At 37.6% G+C, this 26,616-nt stretch overlaps 1 protein-coding gene across 3 annotated transcripts in view; it reads left to right on the forward strand.

Moving 5' to 3' along the window:
- The window catches only part of GOLPH3L (golgi phosphoprotein 3 like), a 58,528-nt gene extending 33,349 nt beyond the window's left edge, over positions 1-25,179 (forward strand). For all 3 annotated transcript variants that reach the window (XM_032397017.1, XM_032397018.1, XM_032397020.1), the window contains 3 exons: positions 15,330-15,461; positions 17,675-17,789; positions 24,524-25,179. In XM_032397017.1, coding sequence (XP_032252908.1) covers positions 15,330-15,461; positions 17,675-17,789; positions 24,524-24,951 — 675 coding nt within the window. In that variant the 3' untranslated portion in view covers positions 24,952-25,179. The remainder of the gene's footprint in view (positions 1-15,329; positions 15,462-17,674; positions 17,790-24,523) is intronic.
- Positions 25,180-26,616: the final 1,437 nt, after the last annotated feature.

Genomic DNA, 26,616 nt, shown 5'->3' on the forward strand with positions numbered 1-26,616 from the left:
TATAGGGGCGCCTGGGTGGCTCAGTCCTTAAGCAGCTGCCTTCGGCTCAGGTCATGATCCCAGGGTCCTGGGATCGAGTCCCGCATCAGGCTCCCTGCTCAGCGGGAAGCCTGCTTCTCCCTCTCCCACTCCCCCTGCTTGTGTTCCCTCTCTGGCTGTCTTTCTCTCTGTCAAATAAATAAAACCTTTAAAAAAATTTTTTTTATATATGCTTATAGACTATTTTCTGTGCATATATATACACAGAGATGCATAATTACAAAAAAAATTGATCATATCAGACAAAGATTTCTGGTCTTTCTGGTCTGTCATCTTCCCAGAATCCCCACATTTGTCTTTTGCTACCTTCCCTATAGTTTGTTTTAATTTAAATTCTGCATTTCCTGGGGGGCTCCTGGGTGACTCGGTTGTTTAAGCATCTGACTCTTGATGTCAGCTCAGGTCATGATTCAGGGTCCTGGGAGCCAGTCCTAGGTCAGCTCCACGCTCAGCATGGAGTCTGATTGAGAGTCTCCCTTTCCCTCTGCCCCTCTCCCTGCTCACACTCTCTCTCCTTCTCTCTCTCTCTCAAATAAATAAATCTTGGGGCGCCTCGGTGGCTCAGTTGGTTAAGCGTCTGCCTTCAGCTTGGGACGTGATCCCAGGGTTCTGGGATTGAATCCCACGTCGGGCTCCCTGCTCAGTGGGGAGCCTGCTTCTCCCTCTCCTCCCTGCTCGTGCTCGCTCTCGCTATCTCTGTCTGTCTCTCTCTTTCAAATAAATAAATTAAAATCTTTTTTAAAAAATTAAAAATAGGGGCGCCTGGGTGGCTCAGTTGGTTAAGCAACTGCCTTCGGCTCAGGTCATGATCCTGGAGTCCCGGGATCGAGTCCCACATCAGGCTCCCTGCTGAGCAGGGAGTCTGCTTCTCTCTCTGACCCTCTTCCCTCTCGTGCTCTCTCTCTCATTCTCTCTCTCTCAAATAAATAAATAAAATCTAAAAAAAAAAAAATTAAAAATAAATAAATCTTAAATAAATTCTGCATTTCCTTTTAAAGCCCATCACAAATCCAGTGATGAAACATCACCAAACAATGACCTTGCCATCCTTTAAGTTCCCTTGCATTTATCTACCAATGTGCTTAGTTACTGTATTTTCTTATTTTCTGATAGGCATTGTTTAAAAACACAGGACTTGGAATCAGATATATCTACATTCAGATTCAAAGTCTACCACTTAGGGGCACCTGGGTGGCTTAGTCGGTTAAGTGTCTGCTTTTCCCTCGGACCTGGGATCAAGCCCTGCATCGGGCTCCCTGCTCAGCAGAGAGCCTGCTTCTCCCTCTCTCTCTGCTGCTCTGCTTGTGCTTTCTCTCTCTCTCCTCAAATAAATAAATAAAATATTTTTTAAAAAATTACTATTTAAAAAAAAAAGTCTAGCACTTACTAAATATATGATTTGGCTTCACTTTCCACATTTTTTTCTTTATATTTATTTTTTTAAAAGATTTATTTTATTTGAGAGAGAATGCTTGTGCTGGAGAGTGAAGGGAAGGGTGGAGGGAGAGGGAGACAATCTTCAAGCAGGCTTTTTTTCTTTTTAATATTTTATTTATTTATTTGTCAGAGAGAGAGCGAGCGCACAAGGAGGGGGAGTTGCAGAGGCAGAGGGAGAAGCAGGCTTCCCACGGAGCGGGGAGCCCAATGCAGGGCTCAATCCCAGGACCCTGGGATCATGACCCAAGCCGAAGGCAGACGCCTAACGACTGAGCCACCCAGGCGCCCCAGGCATTTATTTTTTTTAAGATTTTAAAAAATCCTTCAGCAGGGAGCATGATGTGGAGCTCGATCCCAGGACCCTGGGATCATGACCTGAGCTGAAGGCAGATGCTTAACCAACTGAGCCACCTAGGCAACCCCAAGCAGACATTTTTTATAACTGGTTTGTTTGAATCCGGAGCCAAATAAGGTCCACATATACATAGCTTTATGTTTTTCAAAAGCTCTTTTTTTAACCTTAGTGGGGCCTTTTAGTGAACAGTATTTTGTGACAAAGAAAAGCGATATTCAGTTTAACCTCAATTACCCTTTTATGTAAAAGTCAAATAACATTACACTTACCACCTTTTTAACAAAATGGAATCAATATTCTAGTTGTGCTATTTTTTTTTTAAGATTTTATACTTATTTTTAGAGAGAGAGCAGGGGGAGGGTAGAAGGAGAGAGAATCTCAAGCAGACTCCACGCTGAGTGTGGAGCCAACCTGGGGCTTGATCCCAGGACCCTGAGATCATTACCTGAGATGAAACCAAGAGTTAGATGCTTAACCGACTGAGCCACCCACGCGCCCTTCATATTGCTATTTTAAAAGTAAAATGTAGGGCGCCTGGGTGGCTCAGACGGTTAAGCATCTGCCTTCAGCTCAGGTCATGATCCCAGGGTCCTGGGATCGAGTCCCGCATCGGGCTCCCTGCTCCTTGGGAGCCTGCTTCTCCCTCTGCTTCTCTCTCTCTCTCTGTCTCTCATGAATAAATAAATAAAATCTTTAAAAAAAAAAAAAAATAAATAAAAGTAAAATGTAATAAATATAATTTTACTTAAATTTAGCATAAGAAAAAGAAAATGAAGTGAAACTGATGGAATTACTGAACTTCAGACATTTCTTTATTATGAGAGGTATCTCCTAAAACACTACTTTCTAAGCTTAAGAAAGATTATTAAGAGGTTGGGGTCATTTTTTTCTAACTAAATGTTTCAATATTGGACAATATCCAGCTGACTTCTTGCTATAAAAAATAAAAGTTAATATATCTCCTACACTTTCTCCCATCTTTTTTCCTTTACTTCCCAGTTTTTAAATTATAAATTTATATGGTTATTTTTTATTTTTTATTTTTTTTATTTTTATTTTTTTTTAGGGGGAGTGGCAGAGGGAGAAGCAGGCTTCCTGCTGAGCAGGGAGCCCGATGCAGGGCTCGATCCCAGAACCCTGAGATCATGACCTGAGCCGAAGGCAGACGCTTAACGACTGAGCCACCCAGGCGCCCCGATATGGTTATTTTTAATTGAAATATAATTGACATATAACATTAGTTTCAGGTACACAACATAATGATTCAATATTTGTATACATTGTGAAATGATCTCTATGGTAAGTCTAGTTAACATCCATCACCACACAATTACAAATTTTTTTTTCTTGTGATGAGAACTCTCAGCAACTTTCAAATATATGGTACAGTATTATCAACTATAGTCATCATGCTGAGCATTACATCTCCAAGACTTACTTATTTTATAACTGGAAATTTGTACCTTTTAACAACGCCCTCACTCCCTACCCCTGCCAATCCCTGGTTTGTTTTTAGTTCCACATATAAGTGAGATTACACAGTATTTCTCTTTGTCTTATTTTACTTTATTTATGGAGCATTTATACATGTCAGATTCTGAGTTAAATATTTTATATATGTAATTTAATTCTCACAATAGCACTATGAAGTCAGTATTATCTCTATAAAATATCTCTATAAAATAAAATAAGTGTTAAGTAGGGCACCTGGGTGGCTCAGTCAGTTGAGCATCCGACTCTTGATTTTGGCTCAGGTCATAATCTCAGGGTCGTGAGATCGAGCCCCAAGTCAGTCTCCACACTGGGCAAGGAGTCTGCTTAAGATTCTCTTGCTCCCTCTTCCTCTGCCCCTCTGCCCCTCCCCTCCCTCTCTCCCCCTCTCTCTATATATGTATGTATGTATATATGTAAACATATACTTATATGTATGTATATATATATACAGGAACAGTCAGTTAAGCAGCTGACCCTTGGTTTTGGCTCAGATCATAACATCAGGGTCATGAAATCCAGCCCCGCTTTGGGCTCCACGCTCAGTACAGAGTCTGCTTGAGTTTCTCTCTCCCTTCCTCTCTGTCTCTCCCCCACCCAATGTGTGCATGCTCTCTCTCTCTCTCAAAATAAATAAATCTTTAAAACTATATATATATGTATTAAACAATTGGTAGAACTTGAAGACTCACTGAATATTTGATAAAATTAAGGAATTCTTGTTAATTTTTAAAAATTCTTATTAATTTTTAGGTGTGATACTAGTATTACAGTTTTTTTTTTTTTAAACCTTCCTGCCTTGGGGAAAGTATGGTAAAATTTATAGATGATATGTTAACTTGGATTTGTACTGAAATAATCTGGTGAGCAGGGAGAGTTATAGAAGAGAGATGATTATATTGGTAGCTGTTAAAGCTAGATGATGGATATATAGAGGTTCATGGTCTCTCCACTTTGTGTGTGTTGGGAACATTAAGCCAAAAATGTTAAAAAGAAAGAAAAATGACATTTTCTTAACCACATGATTCCATTTTACACAATATCCTATTGACTCCCTGTTATGAAAGATGATGAAATTACCACTCTCACAGTTTGTTCTACCTCTATTCCCCAGTGTTTTATGAAAACTTGTAATATATACATTTTGTCATTTCGTAATTTACACAAAGCTATTCTTTGAAGGAAAGCTCCAAAATTGAAGTTGGGGAAGAAGCGTATGGGAAAATTAGTGGTTAGGAGAGAAGAAATGTATATTGTATGTATAAAGAAAAATCTGGTTTTACATAAGATAATAGGATGATGAAATTTCTGAGTCATTTTAATTTTTTATAATTTTTTTCTTTCCAAATTTTCTAAAATATATCTGTACTACTTTTTAATCAGGGAGAAAGCTGTTTGAAAACAAAATGAATCTGCATTTACTTAAGTTTTGCTCTTCTGAGATTTGATGCCGTAATTGCCTTAAAGTGTTTATTTTATTTTTTTTTTTTTTTAAGATTTTTATTTATTTATTTGAGAGAGAAAGACTGAGAGAGAGAGAGCACATGAGAGGGGGAAGGTCAGAGGGAGAAGCAGACTCCCCGCCGAGCAGGGAGCCTGACGCGGGACTCGATCCAGGGACTCCAGGATCACGACCTGAGCCGAAGGCAGTCGCCCAACCAACTGAGCCACCCAGGCGCCCCTTTAAAGTGTTTCTAAATCTATTTTAAATTATTTGAGAGTTGTGGGGAAATAGATTTAGAGTTACATGTGTGTTTTCGGATTTTTACTCCCTTTTCTCAGCTATCTATTTTCTTTTCTTTTTGGATAGTGTGTAGCACTATCCTTTTTTCTCATAAGTAGCAAATTGTGGGAAAAGAAAGGCATGTAAGTTACTGGTTTTGATGCTATAATCACTTTTAAATTTTTTAGAGTAAAAAATTAAGCATATTTTTGGGGCGCCTGGGTGGCTCAGTCGTTAAGCGTCTGCCTTCGGCTCAGGTCATGATCCCAGCGTCCTGGGATCGAGCCCCGCATCGGGCTCCCTGCTCCGCGGGAAGCCTGCTTCTCCCTCTCCCACTCCCCCTGCTTGTGTTCCTTCTCTCGCTGTGTCTCTCTCTGTCAAATAAATAAATAAAAAAAAAATCTTAAAAAAAAAAAAAAAAAAAAATTAAGCATATTTTTGTTGGCAGTGAGACTTAAAGCTTATGTAGGAATATACAAAGATTACCAGTTGCTTTCTTTTATTTTGAATTTCTTTTTCACTGATAAGGCATTATCATGGGTTTTTTTTTCCTGAACTTTTTTTTTTTAACTTTTTTTTTTAAGATTTTATTTATTTATTTGAGAGAGAAAGAATGAGACGGAGAGACAGCATGAGAGGGGGAAGGTCAGAGGGAGAGGCAGACTCCCCGCCGAGCAGGGAGCCCGATGCGGGACTCAATCCTGGGACTCCAGGATCATGACCCGAGCCAAAGGCAGTCACCCAACCAACTGAGCCACCCAGGCACCCTTTTTCCTGAACTTTTGATAATAGCTTTATTTTAAGAAAAACCTCAACTGGTGTTGAGAAAATTAATAAACTGATCATTATGACTAGCTTTGTATATTTCACCCAACTTCCTGAATAAGCCTGAAAGGATATAATCTTCATGAAGTTGATTGAGAAATTTTGTCCATTTGTTTAGTCCATCCTTAGTCATGCCGAAATCATGTGTTAAACCGGAATAACATCCAGGTCACAGTTCTTCCTTCCCCATTATGATTAAGCAGAGTGAGTTTTTAATGCTTAGTCTCTTTTATGAAATGTCTGTATTGGCTATGTGGACATAGAAATATTAACTGGAGTTAGAATGAATCACATTGCTTTATAAAAGAGGACCTTAATTCAAATCTTGGAAGCTAATATTTCAGTAGAGCACTTTAAAGAAAAACAGTACATTTACTATTTTTAAAGTAATTTTTAGAGGAAAAAAAATTAGTTTTGCTTGTATAATTTTCTGATAATTCTTTTTTTTCTGGTAATTCTTGACATCCCCTAGAGATCATTACACAGACATTGGGCATATAGAAAAGGCTTTAAGAAGACACAGTAAGGGGATGCCTGGGTGGCTTAGCTGGTTAAGCATCTGCCTTTGGTTCAGGTCATGATCCCAGGGTCCTGGAGAGGAGTCTTGCATCGGGCTCCTTGCTCCTGCTTCTCCCTCTGCCTGTCTGCTCCCCCTGCTTGTGCGCTGTCTCTCTCTCTGACAAATAAATAAAATCTTAAAAAAAAAAAAAAGACACAGTAAGATTCCTTTTCTCGTGGAAGGTGAAGCAGTTTTAATATTGAATCTTCAGATTTGGAGAGAGGGAAAGATTTTTTTCTGAGATTTTTCCTAATAAAATGATGTTTTGTCAGTGTATGTAACTTGGAAAAATTAGAAAACCATTTTTTAAAGCAGCCTTATTTTTTAAAGTAAGGTATTTTACGTAATTGTGATAATCTTGAATATACAATTATGTATTTGGCGGTTTTTCATTAAACTTTATCATAAGATTTTTCTTTTTTTGTTTTCTCTCTCTCTTTTTTTTAATTTTATTTTAAAATAATCTCTACACCCAACATTGGGCTCGAATTTACAGCCCCAAGATCAAGAGTCGCATGTTCCACCAACTGAGCCAGCCAGGCGCCCCTATCATAAGAATTTTTCTAACATTATTTTTAAAACTCCTTGTTAGCACAGTTTTTAATGATGCTTTAAGTTTTTTTGTTTTCTGTCCTTTTTATCCCAAGCAGGCAACTTTAAAATCTTTAACTTTCAGAGTTGTTTTAAGGCGTGTCTTTAAGGAAGTTCAAATAAAGAATACTTGACTGGACAGAAATTCAACATAAAATGTTGACTGTCTGAATTTATTAAAGTCTGATTGCCTGGGGTGCCTGGCTGGCTCAGTCTGTTAAGCATCTGTCTTCGGCTCAGATCATGATCTTGGGGTCCTGGAATCAAGCCCCGTGTCGGGTTCCCCACTCAGTGGGGAGTCTGCTTCTCCCTCTGCCCCTCCCCCTGCTTGTGCTTTCTCTCTCTCTCTCAAATAAAATCTAAAAAAAAAAAAAGACATCTCATTGCCCTACCTTTTATAAGAACAAAATGACATTATCAAAAGTGTAAATATGTGGGGCACCTGGATGGTGCAGTATGTTAAGCATCCAACTCTTGGTTTTAGCTCAGGTTGTGACCTCGGGATCCTGGGATGGAGCCCCAAGTCAGACTCCTGGCTCAGTGGGGAGTCTGCTTAGGACTTTCTCTCCCTCTCCTTCTGTCCCTCTGCCCCTCACTACCCCCCACCACCATGCCCATGCGTCTCTCTCAAATAAATAAATAACTCTTTTTAAAAAAATTTAACTATGTATAATCTTTGACCCCAAAATTTCTTCTAGGAAGAACACACAATGAGTATTTCTTCATAGCATTTTGTTGGTAATGACAAAAAATTTTAAGCAAATGTACACCAGTAAAGTCTTGAATAGATAAATTATAGTACATCTAAAGTGCAATACTATGTAGCCATTACGATGAATGAGGTAGATCTGTATTTACTCATGTGGGAATATAGCCAAAATAATGGTTAACTGAAAAAGTTGCCACTCAATATGATCTTGTTTCTGTAAATAATAATAATAAAGATAGAATATGTAGATAAAATCTAGAAAATACACACTAGACTTATCCCCTCCGGATAAACTTTCACTTTGTAAGTTATCCATTTCTATAATAAGATCTTTTTTCCTTTCTTTTTTTACAATCATTTATTACACTTCTAATTAAGACAGAACAAAGTCCACTATTCAAAGATCTCATTCTGCCAAGCCTTCAAGATTCTCTGTTGGTCATGAGGCAATGTGCGATTCCATTTGTTTTAGTAGATCCTAAAATTTTCCTCTTTCTCTTTTCCCTCGTGTGTATAGCCTTTGATAACTACATTTAATGACTGAATGGTGAACTTTATTTTTTTTAAATATCTTTTTTTTTAAAGATTTTATTTATGTATTTGCCAGAGACAGAGACAGCGGGAGCAGGAACACAAGCAGGGGGAGCGAGAGGGGGAGAAGCAGGCTTCCCGGTGAGCAGGGAGCCTGATGCAGGGAGCCTGATGCGGGGCTTGATCCTAGGACCTGGGATCATGACCTGAGCTCTTAACAACTGAGCCACCCAGGTGCCCTGAATGGTGAACTTTAGTATGCATGTGCTAGATCATCCTGCATAGTAAAGCATTGGCCCTTTAACAAAGAATCTTTATTATAGATGTTTTGAGAATTCACCAGTACAGCTGGATATATTTATTTAGAAGAATCTGTACCTTAGAATTATAACTATTTCTTTAAACTCCACATGTGTATTTTTAAGCTTTTTTCTATTATGATGCTTGGCTCAATAAAAAGAAAGTTTAAAAAAACCCATTTGGGTAGTTTTACATTAGATGCTATGATGGGAATGATATTAAAAAACATAATTTCTACATCCTGCTATCCATTGTTTCTTTATTTACAGTGCTTCTCATTTACAGTTCTGTTGACAATCTGACATCACTGTTACTGTAACAGAAGTTACGTGGTCAAGAAGAAATGAAAAAACAAACAAATTAGTTTCCTCTAATTGCTTTAATACTGGCAGATGTGTTTGCACACCTGTTGAGATTTATAATATCACCAAGATTATATAAAAGTTATGCCTAAATAAATTATGTGTCCTGAAGAAAGTTATAGTTTAACCTTAATTAGGCAGCTGAGTTGCATAAAACCAAGGATTAATCTTTTAAAAAGTCTGCTTCCTCCTTAAAGAGGCAGGTAGAGGCAGAACTGATCCCAGCTTTGAATCTAAGATCAGGCCCACAGGAAATACGGATAGGTTTAGGGATGTATATGGTTCAAACTGAGCTTTTGCCAGGTTAACATATTTACTTTCAATCATAAATTTATGCTGTGAAGAAACATTGAGAAATACTATGTATTAGTCCAGTACTCTCTCCTTAAGGAATTTATAGTCTACTGAGGGCAGCTGATTACAGTGTGATAAATGATAAGGGATGAGTATATATAGGCACACCCAGGTGAGGAACCTAACCTTGAGGGTGGAGTAGAAGGAAAGACATTGTTAGAGAAGGTACATGGGAGATGTGATCCCTGTACACAGTCCTTTTTTTTCTTTTTTTTTTTTTGAGAGAGAGAGAATGAGAGAGAGCACATGAGAGAGGGGAGGGTCAGAGGGAGAGGCAGACTCCCTGCCGAGCAGGGAGCCCGATGCGGGACTCGATCCAGGGACTCCAGGATCATGACCTGAGCCGAAGGCAGTCGCTTAACCAACTGAGCCACCCAGGCGCCCCCCTGTACACAGTCCTTAAGAACAAGGGGGAATTGGGGAAAGAAGGGTACTGGTTTTTCTGGACAGAGAGAACAATGTGTACAAAGGCCAGTAGGCAAAAATGATATATTAAGAGTACTTAAAATAGTTCTGGGGGCGCCTGGCTGGTTCAGTCTGAGAAGCATGCAGCTCTTGATCTCGGGGTCACGACCTGAGCCTCACATTGGGTTTAGATATTACTAATAAAATAAATTTAAAAATCTTTATTAAAGGGGGGGCAGCTGGGTGGCTCAGTCATTAAGCGTCTGCCTTCAGCTCAGGTCGTGATCCCAGGGTCCTGGGATCGAGCCCCTTGGGCTCCCTGCTCCGCGGGAAGCCTGCTTCTCCCTCTCCCACTCCCCCTACTTGTGTTCCCTCTCTCGCTGTGTCTCTGTCAAATAAATAAATAAAATCTTTATTAAAAAAAATAGTTCTGGAAAGCTGAGCATAGTGTTCTAGGGGAAAGAGGCCAGGGAGAGACCAGTGAGTAGCCTCTTGGCTCGAGTGTTATACTAAGGAATTTGGACTTGACTGGGAGGAGCATTTCAAAGATTTTTAAATAGAGGGGAAGAGAGTTATATCATTATTAGATCTGAGCATAAAGATCATCCTGGCTGTAATGGGAAAACTGGAATTAGAAGACCTCTATCTCTGGCAGTATAGTGGTCAGATATTAAGTCTTGAATAAACATAATTTCTAAAGTACTGTTGGGCCTTTGGGAATTAAGAAATCTTCAGGGTCCCCAAACAAACACCAAACTTAAAGTCCTAGAGGTGAGCAATAAACAAACATGAAAACCAGATTGCTCTGGGGCAAATTATCAAATCAGTCCTGAGATCCAGGAATTGGACACTCAGGAATAAACCTCGGAGTTGAGAAAAAATGGGGAAGCCAGGTTTAAATGTGGTCCCAGTTGAGGGCACCTAGCTGGCTCAGTCAGTGGAACATGCAACTCTTGATCTTGGGGTTGTGAGTTTGAGCCCCTCGTTGGGTGTAGAGATTACTTAAAATCTGTAAAAAAAATAAATGTGATCCCAGTTGTGTGGCAGTCCCCCAGTCCCCTCATGCCTGACTCTCAGCAGAAGCAAATACAGATCTTCCTCTCTGAAAGAAGACATCTTTAATTTAGGCCTTCAGGATCTCACAGATTCACAAAAAAATTGGGCCACTTCTTAATCAAATATTAAACATACAAAGAATCAAATACCCATGAGAAAGATTCAGCAGAAATCACAAAGATTCGTGGACCTCATATATTAAAATGATCAGACAACATAAAATACCTATGACATTTTAAATAAAAGAATCACAAAATGAACAACAAAAAGAAATGATCACAAATGACCAAGCAAATATGAAAAATAACTGCTTAAAACTTCTGGAAATGAAAAAATCAAAGTTGAAATCAAAATCTCACGGTTAGTTTAGCATATTAGATACAGATGGAGAGAGTAAATTGGAAACCAGATATGAAATAAGTCTTTAGAAAGCAATTTAGAGACAAAGGAAATGGAAAATATAAAAGAGAGATTAAAAGACATGGGGGTTAGAATAAGGAAGATTGACATCCCAGAAGGAAAAAATAAAGAAAATGGAGGAGAGCTAAAATTCTTAGAGATAAGAAGTGAGAATTTTTGAAAAGTAAGAAATGGACCTGCAGATACAGGAAGCATATGCCAAACAGGATAAGTAAATTCACACACAGTCATGCCATAGTCAAACTACAAAGCACCAAGAGAGAAGATCTTAAGGGACCTAAGAAAAAAAGAGAAACCACCTACAAGTGACCACAATCAATAAGAATGATACATTTCTCACTGCAACAATGGAAGCTGAAAGAGGAGGGCTTAATATCTTCAGTGTGATATGAGAAAACTGTCAACCTAGAATGTTACGTCCAGAGAAACTATGTTTAAAAAACAATGTTGAAATAAAGACCTTTCAGATAAAATAGTTGGCATCCAAAAGACTTTCACTTAAGGAAATTCTGCTTTAGGAAAAAGGAAAATGGTATCAGAAAGGAGGTCTAAGATGCAGGTAGGAATGGTGAACAAAGACATTGGTAAGCATCTGAGTAAATCTAAGTAAGTGCTACTTGTATAAAATAATAATGCTAATGCTAACAATAATGTCTAACATGTGAGGTAAAAAAAGATAAAATATTGGTCAAAGAAGAGTGGTTAAATATTGATTCATTTCAAAATAATTAAATTTTGTATTAATTTTAAATTAACTGTCATGCATGTTAAAATTTCGAGGATAACTTTCCTTAAGTAAAGAGATTGCATAACTTCTAAACCAATAAAGAGGAAAAGTGGAATTAAAAAAAATTTTTTTTAATTCTTTGCCACTATTTAGCTTTGTAACTACACCCTGTCATGTCACAGAACCTCCATTAGTTTCCTTATCTTTAAAATATGGATAGTAGTACCTCCCTTATATGGTTGTTGTGAAGATGTGATCAGATAGTGCATGCAAAAAAGCTGAACACAAATCTACATAGTAAGTATCCAATAAATATTAGACATTACTACTATTAATAGTGATTTATGGAGCACGTGACTGGCACAGTTGGTGGAGCATGAGGCCCTTGATCTTGGGGTCATGAGTTCAAGCTCCACATTCAGCATGGAGCTTATTTTTAAAAAATTAAAAAGTAAAAAGTAAATTAAAAAAATTTTTTTAAATAGTGATTTATATAGTGACCATTAAAGGTGATACTTTAAAGCCATGCTAGAACTTCCCTGCCAACGTCTCATCCAGCTTCTCTTCCATGAGAGTGAGTGCTACACCCAAAGATGGCTAGAGTGTTGAACAGTTCTAATGACTCTGACGGGTCGTCTTGTGTTAATCGTAACTCCTTGCCCAGAACCTTCAGGATTCAATATTGCCTTTCAGTAAAAGTTCAGAACATCAAGACTTTCCACAGCCTGGCCCCAACCAACTTGATCTCACGTCCTTGAGTTAGATCTCTAAACATATTTGATGTCTCTTTCCTTTATACTTTTGCTTAGAATGCCCTTTTGAAAAATAGTAGAATTTGGGTGATTTCCTTCATCTTCATCTGGAAAACCCTCCCTTTTCTGAAAAATTCAACCTATTCTTGAAACTCCAGTTCAAGTCCCATAAAAGTTTCTGACTATCCCAAAAATGATTTGTAATTTGAAAAACTATCATCTAAACCAAACTTAGAGTAGTCATTTTTGCCTGTCTTCTGCTACTTTTTCAATTGAGCTTTTATTTAAAATTTATATTATCACAGAATTTTCCTCACATTTGCGTGGTATTTCCAGTTAGATTTGTTTGTTCCTTAAGACAGTGGGTATTTCTTTTACATCTTTGTATAGCTCCTAGGGAAGGGAAACTAGTATTTAAGTGCCTACTATATGCCAGGCACTCTACTAAAGGCCTTCTTACATGTAACATCTAACTTATTCCTCACAGCCAACTTAGAAGGATAGATATTAGTGTGCTTGTTTTACAGATGAGGATATTGCACTTGAAAATGGTTAAATAACATACCCAAGGCACTTAACTAGTCAGTGGCAGAGCTGGGTTTCTACCACACCACCCATCAAAATAGCTTGCAAATAAAACATGTCTTGGAGGAGTAAAAGGCTCAAATGGTTTATACATTTTTCTACTTATTTATATTCTACTCTGAAATTTAGGGTGTCATGGAAACATTTCCAAGAAGCCAAAATTCTTTTCAAAAATTAAAATTTGACATGCCAGTTATCAACTAACAGCTGAACCATGGGAATTCACAAAGAGCTGGAAGTCAGACAGAAAACCTTATTTAGGGGGTTTAGATTAAGGGGATTAAAGAGAGATTCTGTTCTCTTATTCTATGCTTTGAGTTCATGTAATATGACATGAAATGAATCACAACGCAGTGAACCATCCTTAAGGTGCTTGCTGCAAGTCCATAACACTTTCAGAACATTCTTTCTCAACGAGAGGTCTGGTGATACCAATTCTTGTAATTCCAAACAAAGAGGGCAGAAGTGTGTTTTCATGGAACTATCATCTCCTGTGGTTCCCAGTTAAGACTTAGATTAAGGAAGTCCATAGCATGAGGAATGTTCCTGATGTTAGCTGTCCTCAGGTTATCTATAAATCTCTTCTTCATGTACATCTCAAATCCCATCTTCTCCCATATTCTTTTCTTGGATCCCACAATACTGTTTCAGTGTGTATAATTCTCTGCTGTACTAGAGTCTCTAAATCACACATTCTTTGTGGTCACTCACAAACTATTCATAATGGCCACTGGGAATACAAAATTGGGTATAACAGCCCAATACTCCCAAGGTGTCAATAGGCAAGGATACAGAGAGGCACAGATTGGTTGTATTTTTAAAATTCCCTTTTGTTGTTTAAATGTTCTTTTGAAATATCTTTAAAATTTCAAATACCTCTCATTGGCAGTATTATTCATTCAAGTGTTCTTCACCTCCAATCTCTGGTCCCAGGATACCCCTTGGCGAAATTATTGTGATGACTAAACAGAAAACTTATGCTGTTGCTTCTGCCACCATCTTCAAATCCAAAAGACGGTCTTCATAATGTATGGAGACTTCTGTTTCATGTGTTGGGAGTGGATACTCCTCACAGATCAGAAAAACTGGACCGAGAAAGCTCAAGTTTGAAAGTTACCTAAAGAGTGTCCTTGGAGGGAATTGTAACCAGGCATGTTGACTGTTTTCGTTATTGACATTGGACTAAATCTCAGGAGCTTGAATGGTGGAGATGTTATTTCAACAGAGAAGCTCAGGATGGTGTGATTGCAAGGCTTCATTTCAGTGTTTCCATAAGTATAAATATAGTGAACATATTTATAATTTTCACTTATTACAGGGTAAATTTAAAATTGATTGATAAAAAAATTACCTTTTTCCAGATTTCAAAAAGCACAGAAATTTGTGAAGGATATTATTTTTACTTCTTAAATGCTTTTTTTCCCCTCCTAATTCTACTTCCCAACATTATCTACTGTTAATGGAGTTTTGTGTGTATCCTTTTGGGGTATATTGATGAACAAATTGTTATGCTAGTAGTCTTTGGACCCATATATTAGCTACAAATTTTCTAGGCAGTTACATGCTTTATATAGAAATTATTTTTAATTTCTCTGGCTAATTTGTTGAAAATAGTCCTAGTATTTCCACCTTATTGGAATTAAGTATATCCAAAATTTATATTCTGAGTCAAAAGTAGAAATTTTCCCCAAATGGTATAGATTGTCCTCGTCAGTCTTGTCTCCCAGTGTTTGTTTATGAGACTTCTATTTTCTTAAACAGTAAAACATTACATTTCAATGTTTTAATCTTTGAAAATGTGGTATTACAAAAAAAATGGCTTGTCATCTTCATATGTCCTTAAACCTTACTAGTCACTTGTTATTTCATTTTCCTCTGTGTTTTCTTTTTCATTTCCCTCAGAATATTAGTGTTTTTGTTACTGATTTCTAAAAAGTCATTTATGACTGAGGATGTTAACCATGCATTGCAAAAGAAATACCATGTGTTCTCACCACCATTTTACTGTGATGTTTTACTTTTTGGTTGTACAGAAGTTGTGTATTCAAATATAATAATGTTCTGCTTAAAAAAAAAAAATTCTTTCTCTTCTCTTTTGCCTTCTCTAGGGTTACACATCTTTCTGGAATGACTGCATATCATCTGGCCTGCGAGGGGGTATCCTGATAGAGCTGGCCATGCGGGGTCGAATCTATCTGGAACCCCCCACGATGCGTAAGAAGCGACTACTGGACAGAAAGGTACAGCACCTCTGTGGACATCCTCCTAACTTATGAAAGGGCAGATACCAATGGTCCATTCTGGAGGAATGGGAAGTTTTGTTTTTTTTTTTCAAGGGGCTTTAACTCATGACCCTGAGATCAAGACCTGAGCTAATATCAAGAGTCAGATGCTTAACCAACTGAGCCATCCAGGTGCCCCTGGGGGGAATGGGAAGATCTGAGTAGTGAGACAAGATAAATATCACTGACTCAGTTGTTCCATTGTCTAACAGTTTTAATTAACCTATAGCAGAGGGAGAAATTCAAATATCCATCATCTAAAGAGTTTTAAGAAGGTTATGGTTTTGTCTTTTTTATGCAGAAAAATCACTTTAGGATGCTGTTATTACTCCCTCTATATAACATTATGAAATAGAGTGTTATATAGCAGGGGGGCAAACACATGGGTCAGGTGAGTCTTTAACTCGAGTCATGCTCAGATAACCATTAGATTTTTCTCCTTCCATTTACAGTAAGTCGGGTCCACCATATGAGCTATACTCCTGTCTCCATTTTTTACTACTTATTTTTTCCACTCATAACTTCACTGTCATACTCAGAACTCTACCAAAACTACATTCTTTAGGTATCACCAGCAGACTCTGTGCCCAGTGTAGGGCTTGAACTCAACCCTGAGATCAAGAGTCACATGCTCTGAGCACCTGGGTGTCTCAGTCGTTTAAGCGTCTGCCTTTGGCTCAGGTCATGATCCTGGGGACCTGGGATGGAGCTCCGCGTCAGGCTTCCTGCTCATCCGGCGCCTGCTTCTGCCTTTCCGTCTGCCGCTCCCCCTTCTTATGCTCGCTCACTCTCTCTCTCTCTCTCTCTCTCTGTGTCAAATAAATAAATAAAATATTTTTAAAAGGGAGGGGTGCCTTGGTGGCTCGGTCGTTAAGCATCTTCCTTCCGCTCAGGTCATGATCTCAGGGTCCTGGGACTGAGTCCCACATCCGGCTCCCTGCTCAGCGGGAAGCCTGCTTCTCCCTCTCCCACTCCCCCTACTAGTGTTCCCTCTCTCCCTGTGTCTCTCTCTGTCAAATAAATAAAATCTTAAAAAAAAAGGGGGGGGGTGCACCTGGGTGGCTCAGTTGTTAAGCGTCTGCCTTCCGCTCAGGTCATGATCTTGGGGTCCTGGGATCAAGCCCTGTGTCCGGCTCCCTGCTCAGCCAGGAGCCTGCTTCTCCCTCTCTCTGTAACCCTCCACCCCACTCGTGCTCTCTCGCTATCCCTCTCTCTCAAGTAAATACATAAAATCTTAAAAAAAAAAAAAAAAAAGACACATGCTCTATCAACTGAGCCAGCCAGGTGCTCCATCACCACCCTCTCTTTTGTCTTTATTTTTCTCTTTTAAGCTATATGTGGCATTTGACATTTTTGACCACCTCCTCCTACTTGAAATTTTCTCCATTCTTGGCCTTTGTTATATTACATTTTCTTGCTTCTCTGGCTGTACCCTATTTCTTGTACTTCTCCATTCCTTAACATCTAAGTCTCGGTTTGTATTCTTCTGCATAACTTCCTGTCCTTTTGGAGCTATCATTTACCTTACAGCTTCATCTATCACCTCCGTGATATTAACCTATCAAATCCTAGGCCTTCTTTTTCTACCCTATTTAACTATTGAGTAGGCATTTCAACTTGGCTATCCCTTATCAGTTAAAATCAAACCTATCAACTTTTCCCCAAAACTGGTTCCTTTCCTGACTTTCCTATATTTATTATTTCACAAATTGGTTTTCCAGGGCGCCTGGTGGTTCAGTTGGTTAAGCGTCTGCCTTTGGCTCAGGTCATGATCCCAGGGTCCTGGGATCAAGTCCCGCATCAGGCTGTCTGCTCAGCAGGGAGTCTGCTTTTCTCTCTCCCTCTGCCTCTCTCCCCTGCGCATTTTCTCTCTCACTCTCTCTCAAATATTTTTTTTAAAAAGTTGGTTTTGCAGACCCAAAGACTTATTATTGCGTATTTTCTCCATGATCATTTATATCCAGTTTGTCGCTAGGGTCCACTTCAAATGTTATTTTTGTCTCCTTACTATTATCCCATACTAAATTTTAAATTTCTTGAGGAAAGGAACAGTATACTAAGTTGCTTTGCATTTCCTACAACACTTAACCAATAATACATATATGGTATACTGAAAGATTTTAATTTGAATTAAGTAAATGAACTAGGGTCCCTTGATTCTTCTTTTAAAGGTACTGCTAAAGTCAGATAGCCCAACAGGGGATGTTTTACTGGATGAAACTCTCAAACACATCAAAGCAACTGAACCCACAGAAACCGTCCAGACATGGATAGAGCTACTCACAGGTAAAATGGCTCAAAATGGTTCAAAAATCCCACACTTTGTAATCTTTATGCTACTAGTTCAAGAATAGGAGTACAGGAATTAAAGCTGCTGGGTAAGAAATATATGGTTCACTGTTTAAATGTATTAAAGAGAGACAGAAAAGGCATGGTTAATCAATACATAAAGTTTTCCAAGGTTTCATCTTACTTCTGCCACCCCACCCTGTAAGTTCTCTAAAAATATTCTTCACAAGAAAAATGTTTAACATCTTTATTGATATATAATTCATACACCATACAGTTGACCCATGGAAAGTACACAATTAAATGGATTTTAGTATATTCACACAATTGTGCAACCATCATCACAATCTAAATTTAGAACATTTTCATCACCCCAAAAATAAACCCCATACTAATTAGCAGTTTTTTCCAAGCCTCCTGCCCAGCTCTAGGCAACCACTAATCTACATTCTGTCTCTATAGATTTGCTTATTCTAGATATTTCATATAAATGAAATGTACATTTTGTGTAACTGGCTTAAGATATAATATTTTTAAGGTTCATCCGTGTTTTAGCATGTTCCAGTACTTCATCCTCTTTTTTTTTTTAAGGGCAAGTTCAAAAACTTTAATATAAGTAAGTAGATCTGTGGTATAAAATTTTAGGAGAAAGCAGGACACTTTGAGATCACAGCCAGTGTCACCTTCTGGGACAATTTTTTTAATGGAAATTTTTACTGAGATATTTGTAGATTTACATGCAGTTGTAAGAAATAATACCGAGAGATCCCTTATACACTGCCCAGATCCCCCAGTGGTAACCTTTTACAAAACTATAGTATAATATGACCCACAGGATATTGACATTGATAAAATCCACCAATCTTATTAGAACTTCCCCAGTTTTACTTTGACTCCTTTTTATCACTAAATAATATTTCATTGTATAGATGTACCACATTTATTTATTGATTCATCAGTCGGTAGACATTTGGATTATTTCCACTTTTAGGCTATTATGAATAATGCTGCTATGAACATTCACAGATCTATTTTTTGTGGATGTGTTTTAATTTATATAGTTAACTTTTTTAATTGTAAAATACACATAACATAATCTTTATTGTCTTAACCATTCATAAATGTATAATTCAGTGACATTAAATACATTCAAGGTGTTATGTAACCATCACCTCTCTCTATACCCAAAGCTTTCTCATCATCCCAAACATCCTTTCTTCCCACCCTCCTATTCTCTGGCAACCTCTTTTCTACTTGTCTTTATGAATTTGCCTGTACTAGGTAACTCATATAAGTGGAATCATACAATATTTGTCCTTCTATATCTGTCCTATTTCATTAAGCATAATGTTTTCAAGGTCTGGTCATGTTGTAGCATATATCAAAATCTCATTCCTTTTTATGGCCAAATTATATTCCATTGTTCAGATCTACCCTTTTTTTTTTTTATTCATTTGTTGTTGGACACTTGGGTCCTTTCCACCTTTTAGCTATTGTGGATAATGCTGCTATGAACATTAGTATACAGATATCTGTTCAAGTCCCTGCTTTCCATTCTTTTGGATATATAGCTAGGAGTAGAATCGCTGGGTCATATGATAGTGCTATGTTTTGAGAAACCATAAAACTACTTCCTGTACAGGCTACACCCTTTTACACTCTCACCAGCCATGCATGAGCTTTCTAGTTTCTCTACATTGTCATCAACACTTGTTCTATTTTTTGTTTTATTTTGTTTTTAATTATTAGCTCCCCTAGTAGGCATGAAGGGATATCTCATTGTTGTTTTCATTTGTGTTTCCCTAATGACCAGTGATGAGCATCTTTTCATAGGTTATTGGCCATTTGTATATCTTCTTTGGAAAAATGTTTATTCAAGTTCTTTGCCCATTTTTTTAATTAGGTTCTGTTGTTACTGTTTTTGTTTAAAGATTTTATTTATCTGAATATTTAGTTATTTATTTATTTGAGAGAGAGCTAGCAAATACACAGAGGGAGAGGGAGAAGCAGACTCCCCACTGAGCAGGGAGCCCAACACAGGACTCGATCCCAGGACCCTGAGATTATGACCTGGGCCAAAGGTAGATGCTTAACCAACTGAGCCACCCTGTTGGCTCCCTATTGTTATTGCTGTTGAGTTTTAGAAGTTCTTTATATTTTCTGGATATTAATCCCTTATCAGATCCATCATTATTTACCAATATTTTCTCCCATTCTGTAGGTTGTCTTTTCAACTTTTTTGATGGTAATCTTGGATGCACAAAAGTTCTTAATTTTGATGAAATCCAGTTTATCTATTTTTTCTTTTGTTGCCTGCACTTTTGGTCTCATATCCATGAAAAGACTGCCCTTTCCCCATTGAATAGTCTTATTAGCCTTGTTGAAAATCAGTTGATCATAGATGCGAGGATTTATTTCTGGGCTCTCTGCTCTGTTGCTTTGATCTATGTTTGTCCTATGCCAATACCATACTCTTTTACTTACTATAGTTTATAGTAAGTTTTGAAGTTGGGAAGTATGAGTCATTTTTGAAGGACAGTTTTTCTGGGTATAGAATTCTCATTTGACAGTTTTTTTTTCCTTTTATATCTTTGAATATATCAGCCCACTGCCTTCAGGCTTCCAAATTTTTTGATGAGAAATCTGCTGATAATATTACTGAGGATGCCTTGTATGTAATGACTCACTTCTGTCTTCCTGGGTTTGTTTGTTTGTTTGTTTTTTAAGATTTTATTTATTTATTTGACAGAGAGAGACACAGCGAGAGAGGGAACACAAGCGGGGGGGTGGGGGAGGGAGAAGCAGGCTTCCCACCGAGCAGGGAGCCCGATGCAGGGCTCAATCCCAGGACCCTGGGATCATGACCTGAGCCGAAGGCAGACGCTTAACAACTGAGCCATCCAGGCGCCCTGTTTGTTTGTTTTAAGGAAAGGGGAAGAAAAACTACTAAAGATTTTATTTATTTATTTATTTATTTGAGAGAAAGAGAATGCTCACAACCAAGGGGAAGGGCAGAGGGAGAAGGAGATTCCCTGACGAGCAGGGAGCCCAATGTGGGACTTGATCCCAGGACCCTGGGATCATGACCTGAGTCAAAGGTGGACGCTTAACCGACTGAGCCACCCAGGCGCCCCTGGAGCCTAGTTTAAAAAAAAAAAAAAAAAAGATTCTAGGTTCTAGTATAATTGTTGTCTAGGTGAAGAGAGGAATGTCTGGCACTTCCTACTCTGTCATCATCCCTGATGTCATACCTCAGTGATTAATAATTTAAAGAACCTTATCATCTATGTCCAGTTTGAGTTTGTCATTAGGGCCCACTTCAAATATTATTTTTGTCTCCCCACTATTACCCCATACTAGACTTTAAACATCTTAAGGCAGGGATGGGGCCAGTTTTTCAAAGTGGCTACACCATTTTATATTTCCACACCAATGTATGAGTTTTCATTCTTCTACATTCTCATCAGTACTTGTTATTCTCTGCTTTATTTTATCTATCCTAATGAATATGTAGTGGTATATCATTGTGACTTTTATTTGGATTTTCCTAATACTAATGTTGTTGACCATCTTTATGTACTTATGGCCGTCTGTATATCTTCTTTGGAGAATTGTCTATTCAAATACTTTACCTATTTTTTGAGGTGCCTGGATGGCTCAGTCAGTTAAGCGTCTGCCTTTGGCTCAGGTCATGATCCCAGGGTCCTGGGATCGAGCCCCGTGTTGGGCTCCCTGCTCGGCCGGGAGCCTGCTTCTCCCTCTCCCACTGCCCCCTGCTGCTTGTGATCTCTCTCGCTCTCTCTGTGTGTGAAATAAATAAATAAAATCTTAAAAAAAAAAAAACAAAAACAAATACTTTACTTATTTCTTAATTAGGTTTACCTTTTTTACTATTGAGTTGTACTTTTCAAATATATTCTAGATACAAATCTCATCATGTGCAGGATTTGCAAAACTTTTCTTCCATTCTGTCTTTTCACTTCTTTATGGTGTCCTTCAAAGATAAAGTTTTCAATTTTAATACTTTTCAATTAATCTTTTTTTCTTTTATTACTTGTGTAATATCTAAGAAATGATTGCTTAACCCAACATCATGAAAATTTATTCCTGAGGCGCCTGGATGGTTCAGTTGGTTAAGCCTCTGCCTTCGGCTCAGGTCATGATCCCAGGGTCCTGGGATTGAGCCCTGCATTGGGCTCCCTGCTCAGCAGGGAGCCTGCTTCTCCCTTTCCCTCTGCCCCTCTCCCTCCCACTCATGCTCTCTCTCTTGAACGCACGTGTTCTCTCTCTTTCAAATAAATAAAAAAAATCTTATTTAAAAAATTTATTCCTGCATTTACTTCTAAGAGATTATAGCTTTGTCTATTTCATTTAGGTCTGTTGTCCATTTTGAGTTAATTGTATATGGTATGGGATAGAGCTCCAACTTCAGTCTTTTGCATGAAGATAGAAATACAGTTGTCCTGGCACTATTTGTCCTAATACTGTTCTGTCCTCCTTGATTTATCTTGGTACCATTGTAAAAAATCATTTGGCCATAAATTTATGGGTTTATTTCTGGACTCTTCTTTTGATCTATATGTCTATTCTTATGCAATACCACACTCTCCTGATTATTGTAGGGTTTGGTTTTTGTTTGGTTTTTTTGATTATTGTAGTTTTATAGTAGTTTTGAAACTGGGAACTGTGAGTCCTCCAACTTTATTCTTCTTTTTCAAGATTTTTTTGGCCATGCTGGGTCTTTTGCATTTCCATATGAATTATAGAATTAACTTGTCAATTTCTGCAATAAAGCAGGGTAGGATTTTAATCGGAATTGTATTGAATCTGTAGGTCAATTTGGGGGAATATTGCTATCTTAATAATATGAAGTTTTCCAATCTGTGAACGTGGGATGTCTTTCCATTTATTTAGATAATCTTTATTTCTTTCAACAATATTTTATAATTTTCAGTGACAAATCTTACACTACTTTTGTTATATTCCTAAGTATTTTGTTCTTTTTGATGCTATTATAAATGTAATTGTTTTCTTAATTTTATTTTCAGATTATTTGTTGCTAATGAATAGAAATTCAGTTGATTTTTGTATATTAATCTTGTATCCTGCAACCTTGCTGAATTTATTTGTTGCAATAGTTTAAGTGGATTCCTTAGATTTTTCTGTACACAAGATCACGTCATCTGAAAATAAAAATAGCTTAACTTCTTCCTGTCTGATCTGAATGCTTTTATTTCTTTTTCTTGCCTAATTGCCCAGCTAGAACCTCCAGAAAAAAAAAATAGAAGTGATGAAAATGGCATCTTTGTCTTATACCTAATCTTAGCAGGACAACACTGACTCTTTCACCATTAAGTATGAAGCTAGCTGTGGGTTTTTTATAAATGCCCTCTATCAGGTTGAGGAAGGTTCTACCTACTCCTAGTTTGTTGAGTGTTTTTATCATGTAAGTATGTTGGATTTTGTCAGATACTTTTCCTGTGTTGATTGAGATGATCATTTGGTTTTGCTTTTCATTCTATTGATATGATGTGTTACATAATTGGATTTGGGGATATTAAAGCAACCTTGCATTTCTGGAATAAGTCCACCTAATTTTGTTACATAGTGTTTATTATATGTTGCTGGATTTTATTTGGTAGTATTTTGTAGAATATTTTTGTACCTATAGTCATAAGGGATATTGGTCTGTAGTTTTCTTGTGATGTCTTTGTCTGGTTTTGGTATCAGAGTAATACTTAAGGAAGTGTTCCCTTTTCTGTTTTTTTGAAAGAGTTTGTGAAGGATTAGTAGTATTCTTTAAACATTTGGTAGAATTACCAGTAACCCATCTTAACCACGCTTTTTGGGGGGAGTTTTAAATTTCTTATTCAATCTATTTACTGTTACAGATCTATTCAGACTTTCTCTTTCTTCTTGAGTCAATTTAAATAATTTGTGTGTTTCAAGGAATTTGTCCATTTCTTTTAGGTTATCTAATTTGTTGGCATACTGTTGTTTATAGTGTCCTCTTACCACCCTTTTTATTTCTTTAAGGTCAGTGGTGATGTTTCCTCTTTCATTCCTAATTTTAGTAATTTGAGTCTTCTCTTTTTTCTTGGTCAGTCTAGGTTGGTCAATTTGTTGATCTTTTCAACTTTGATTTTATTGATTTCCTCTATTGTTTTCATTGTTTCAATCTATCTCCTCTCTAATCTTTACTGTTTCCTTTCTTTTGCTCCCTTCATGCTTAATGTGCTCTTCTTTTTCCACTTTTTTAAGGTAGAAAGGTTATTGATTTGACATCTCCTTTTCTAATATAACATTTGGGGTCATAAATTTCTCTCTTGGCACTGCTTTAAGCTGCAGCCCATAATTTTGGTCTGTTGTGTTTTCATTTTCATGCAACTCAAAGTATTTTTTAAATTTCCCTGTGATTTCTTCTTTGACCAGTTGGTTATTTAGGAGTGTGTTGCTTAATTTCCACATATTTTTTAATTTCCCAGATTTTTGTCTGTTAATTTCTAATTTAATTCTATTGTGGTTGGATAGCATACTTTGGATGTTTTCAGTCCTTTTAAGTTTATTAAGGCTGATTTTATGGCCTACCATATGGTCTATCCTGGAGAACGTTCCATGTGCACTTGAGAAAGATATGTATTCTGCTGTTAGGGTGGAATGTTCTGTAGATGTCTTGTTAGGTCTAGTTGGCTTATAGTGTTGTTCAAGTCTTCTGTTTTTTTTCCCCAAAGGTGAGACCTGGAACCCCTTCAAATTACAGTACCAGCTGAGAAATGTAAGAGAGCGAATTGCAAAGAACCTAGTAGAAAAGGGTATTCTAACCACTGAGAAGCAGAATTTCCTCCTATTTGATATGACTACTCATCCAGTGACCAATACAACAGAGAAACAACGACTAGTCAAAAAACTTCAAGATAGTGTCCTAGAGCGGTGGGTAAATGACCCTCAGCGTATGGACAAGCGAACACTAGCACTCCTGGTGCTAGCCCACTCCTCTGACGTGCTAGAGAATGTCTTCTCCTCTCTGACAGATGACAAGTATGATGTGGCAATGAATCGAGCCAAGGATCTAGTAGAACTGGACCCTGAAGTGGAGGGGACAAAGCACAGTGCCACAGAGATGATCTGGGCTGTGCTGGCAGCCTTCAATAAATCCTAAAGCCAGTGGGTGGGTTTCTCCTTTTCCCCTGCTGGCTGGTGACTGTCAGAGACACCACACTGAGTTTTGTGTGATGAGATGTTTTTCATCATTTTTTTCCTTCTCTTGAATCAGATTTATGATTTGGGGAGAGCAGCTTCAGGGCTTCTCCATAAACTTTGGCCATTGTAAACAGACTTTATTTCTCCTTATTTTTCCACTACAGAGGTGAATAAACTAGGTGAACCCACAACACACCCAATTATCATTTTTTCTCATTTCTTGGTTTACTTCCACCTAGTGTGCTTTTGGATAAGCAGGAATATCTAAGTGGGATTTGAAGTTCTCCAGTCAGAAAATGTGAGTGAGATATAGAGCAAACCATTTATTAAGTTTTTTAAAATTTGTTTTCTATCTTTTTTTTTTTTAAGTAGGCTCCATGCCCAACGTGGGGCTTACACATGACCCCAAGGTTAAGAGTCACATACTCTACGGACTGAGCCAGCCAGGCGCCCCTGTTTTCTACCTTAAATACATGTTTTCACAGTCTTTGTCTCTCAGACTCTACTAAGTAATGTAGTTATTGAAATAACTGTCTCTTTGAATAAGGGGCAGTGGAAACAAAACTAATTTTTGGAGCAGATGGTCTCTGGGATTGTATGTCCCACTAATGATTTTTTCTTCTTTCCTTTTCTAACCTAATGAGAAGATTGCAAATTTGATTGCCTGGTTCTCACAGCCCTAGAATCAGAAATATATTCTATACTCTCTTTTAGCATTATCCTACTCCCTCATTCATTAGGACAAAAGTCTGAATGAAAAAAAAATGTATCTCTCAACCATGAGAAGGCAGCCTTCAGTTATATGATTTATAAGGGAGGGAGGTAGCATGAGAATTTCCACCCATTAGCACATGACTGTCCTGATTCCTCCAGATATACTCTACATGTCTCTGAATTGAGGGAGTTATAAATTTCAGTTGCTGAATAGCAGCATCCTGAGTCCAGACAGTCTATCTAAACTCCAGATGTTCTTGTTCCCTATCTTCGACTTCCTTCATAAACTGATAGATTCTGTCTATATTTAAGGGTTCTAGGAGTATTTTTGTCTACATTTAATTCACAGTTACCCTCCTAGTCATTAGTCTTGTTTCAACACAACCATCTATCTACCCAAATCTCTAAGAAGTTTCAATTTTTTCAATTCAATAGTGCAAAGAGAAGATTAAGAGAAATCCTGTTTAGAAGAGCAATTTGGTGTCAAAAGAATGCTAATATAAAGTCTAGTGTTTGGGAATATAAAGAGGACAGGCACCAAGTTGTGCTAAGGTCAAGCATTTATTATGCTAATATTTTTTAATGGAGCATGCTTCATGACCATTACAGAGAAACAGGTTGTCAGAGAGCTAATACAGACAACCCAGACCTGATATCAGATATTCAGTAATTAAATGAATGATTGTAACTTTCATTTCCTACCCCAAACCTGTTTAGCCCCACAAAATTCCCCTACTCAATTAACTCAATTAAGTTTTTCACTTCAGGTATTGCTTATGTGACTAGAGATACAAATTTTAGTGTGAAATGAATTCTAAATGTGAGCCTGAGTAGAGTTTCAGTCTGGCTCTCTGAAAGTACAAAAACCAGTCCATGTGTTGTATCTACCTGACTTAGTTTTCCTTTCCAT

Source organism: Phoca vitulina, unplaced genomic scaffold (genome assembly GCF_004348235.1).
Source record: "Phoca vitulina isolate PV1807 unplaced genomic scaffold, GSC_HSeal_1.0 scaffold96, whole genome shotgun sequence".
NCBI lineage: Eukaryota > Metazoa > Chordata > Mammalia > Carnivora > Phocidae > Phoca > Phoca vitulina.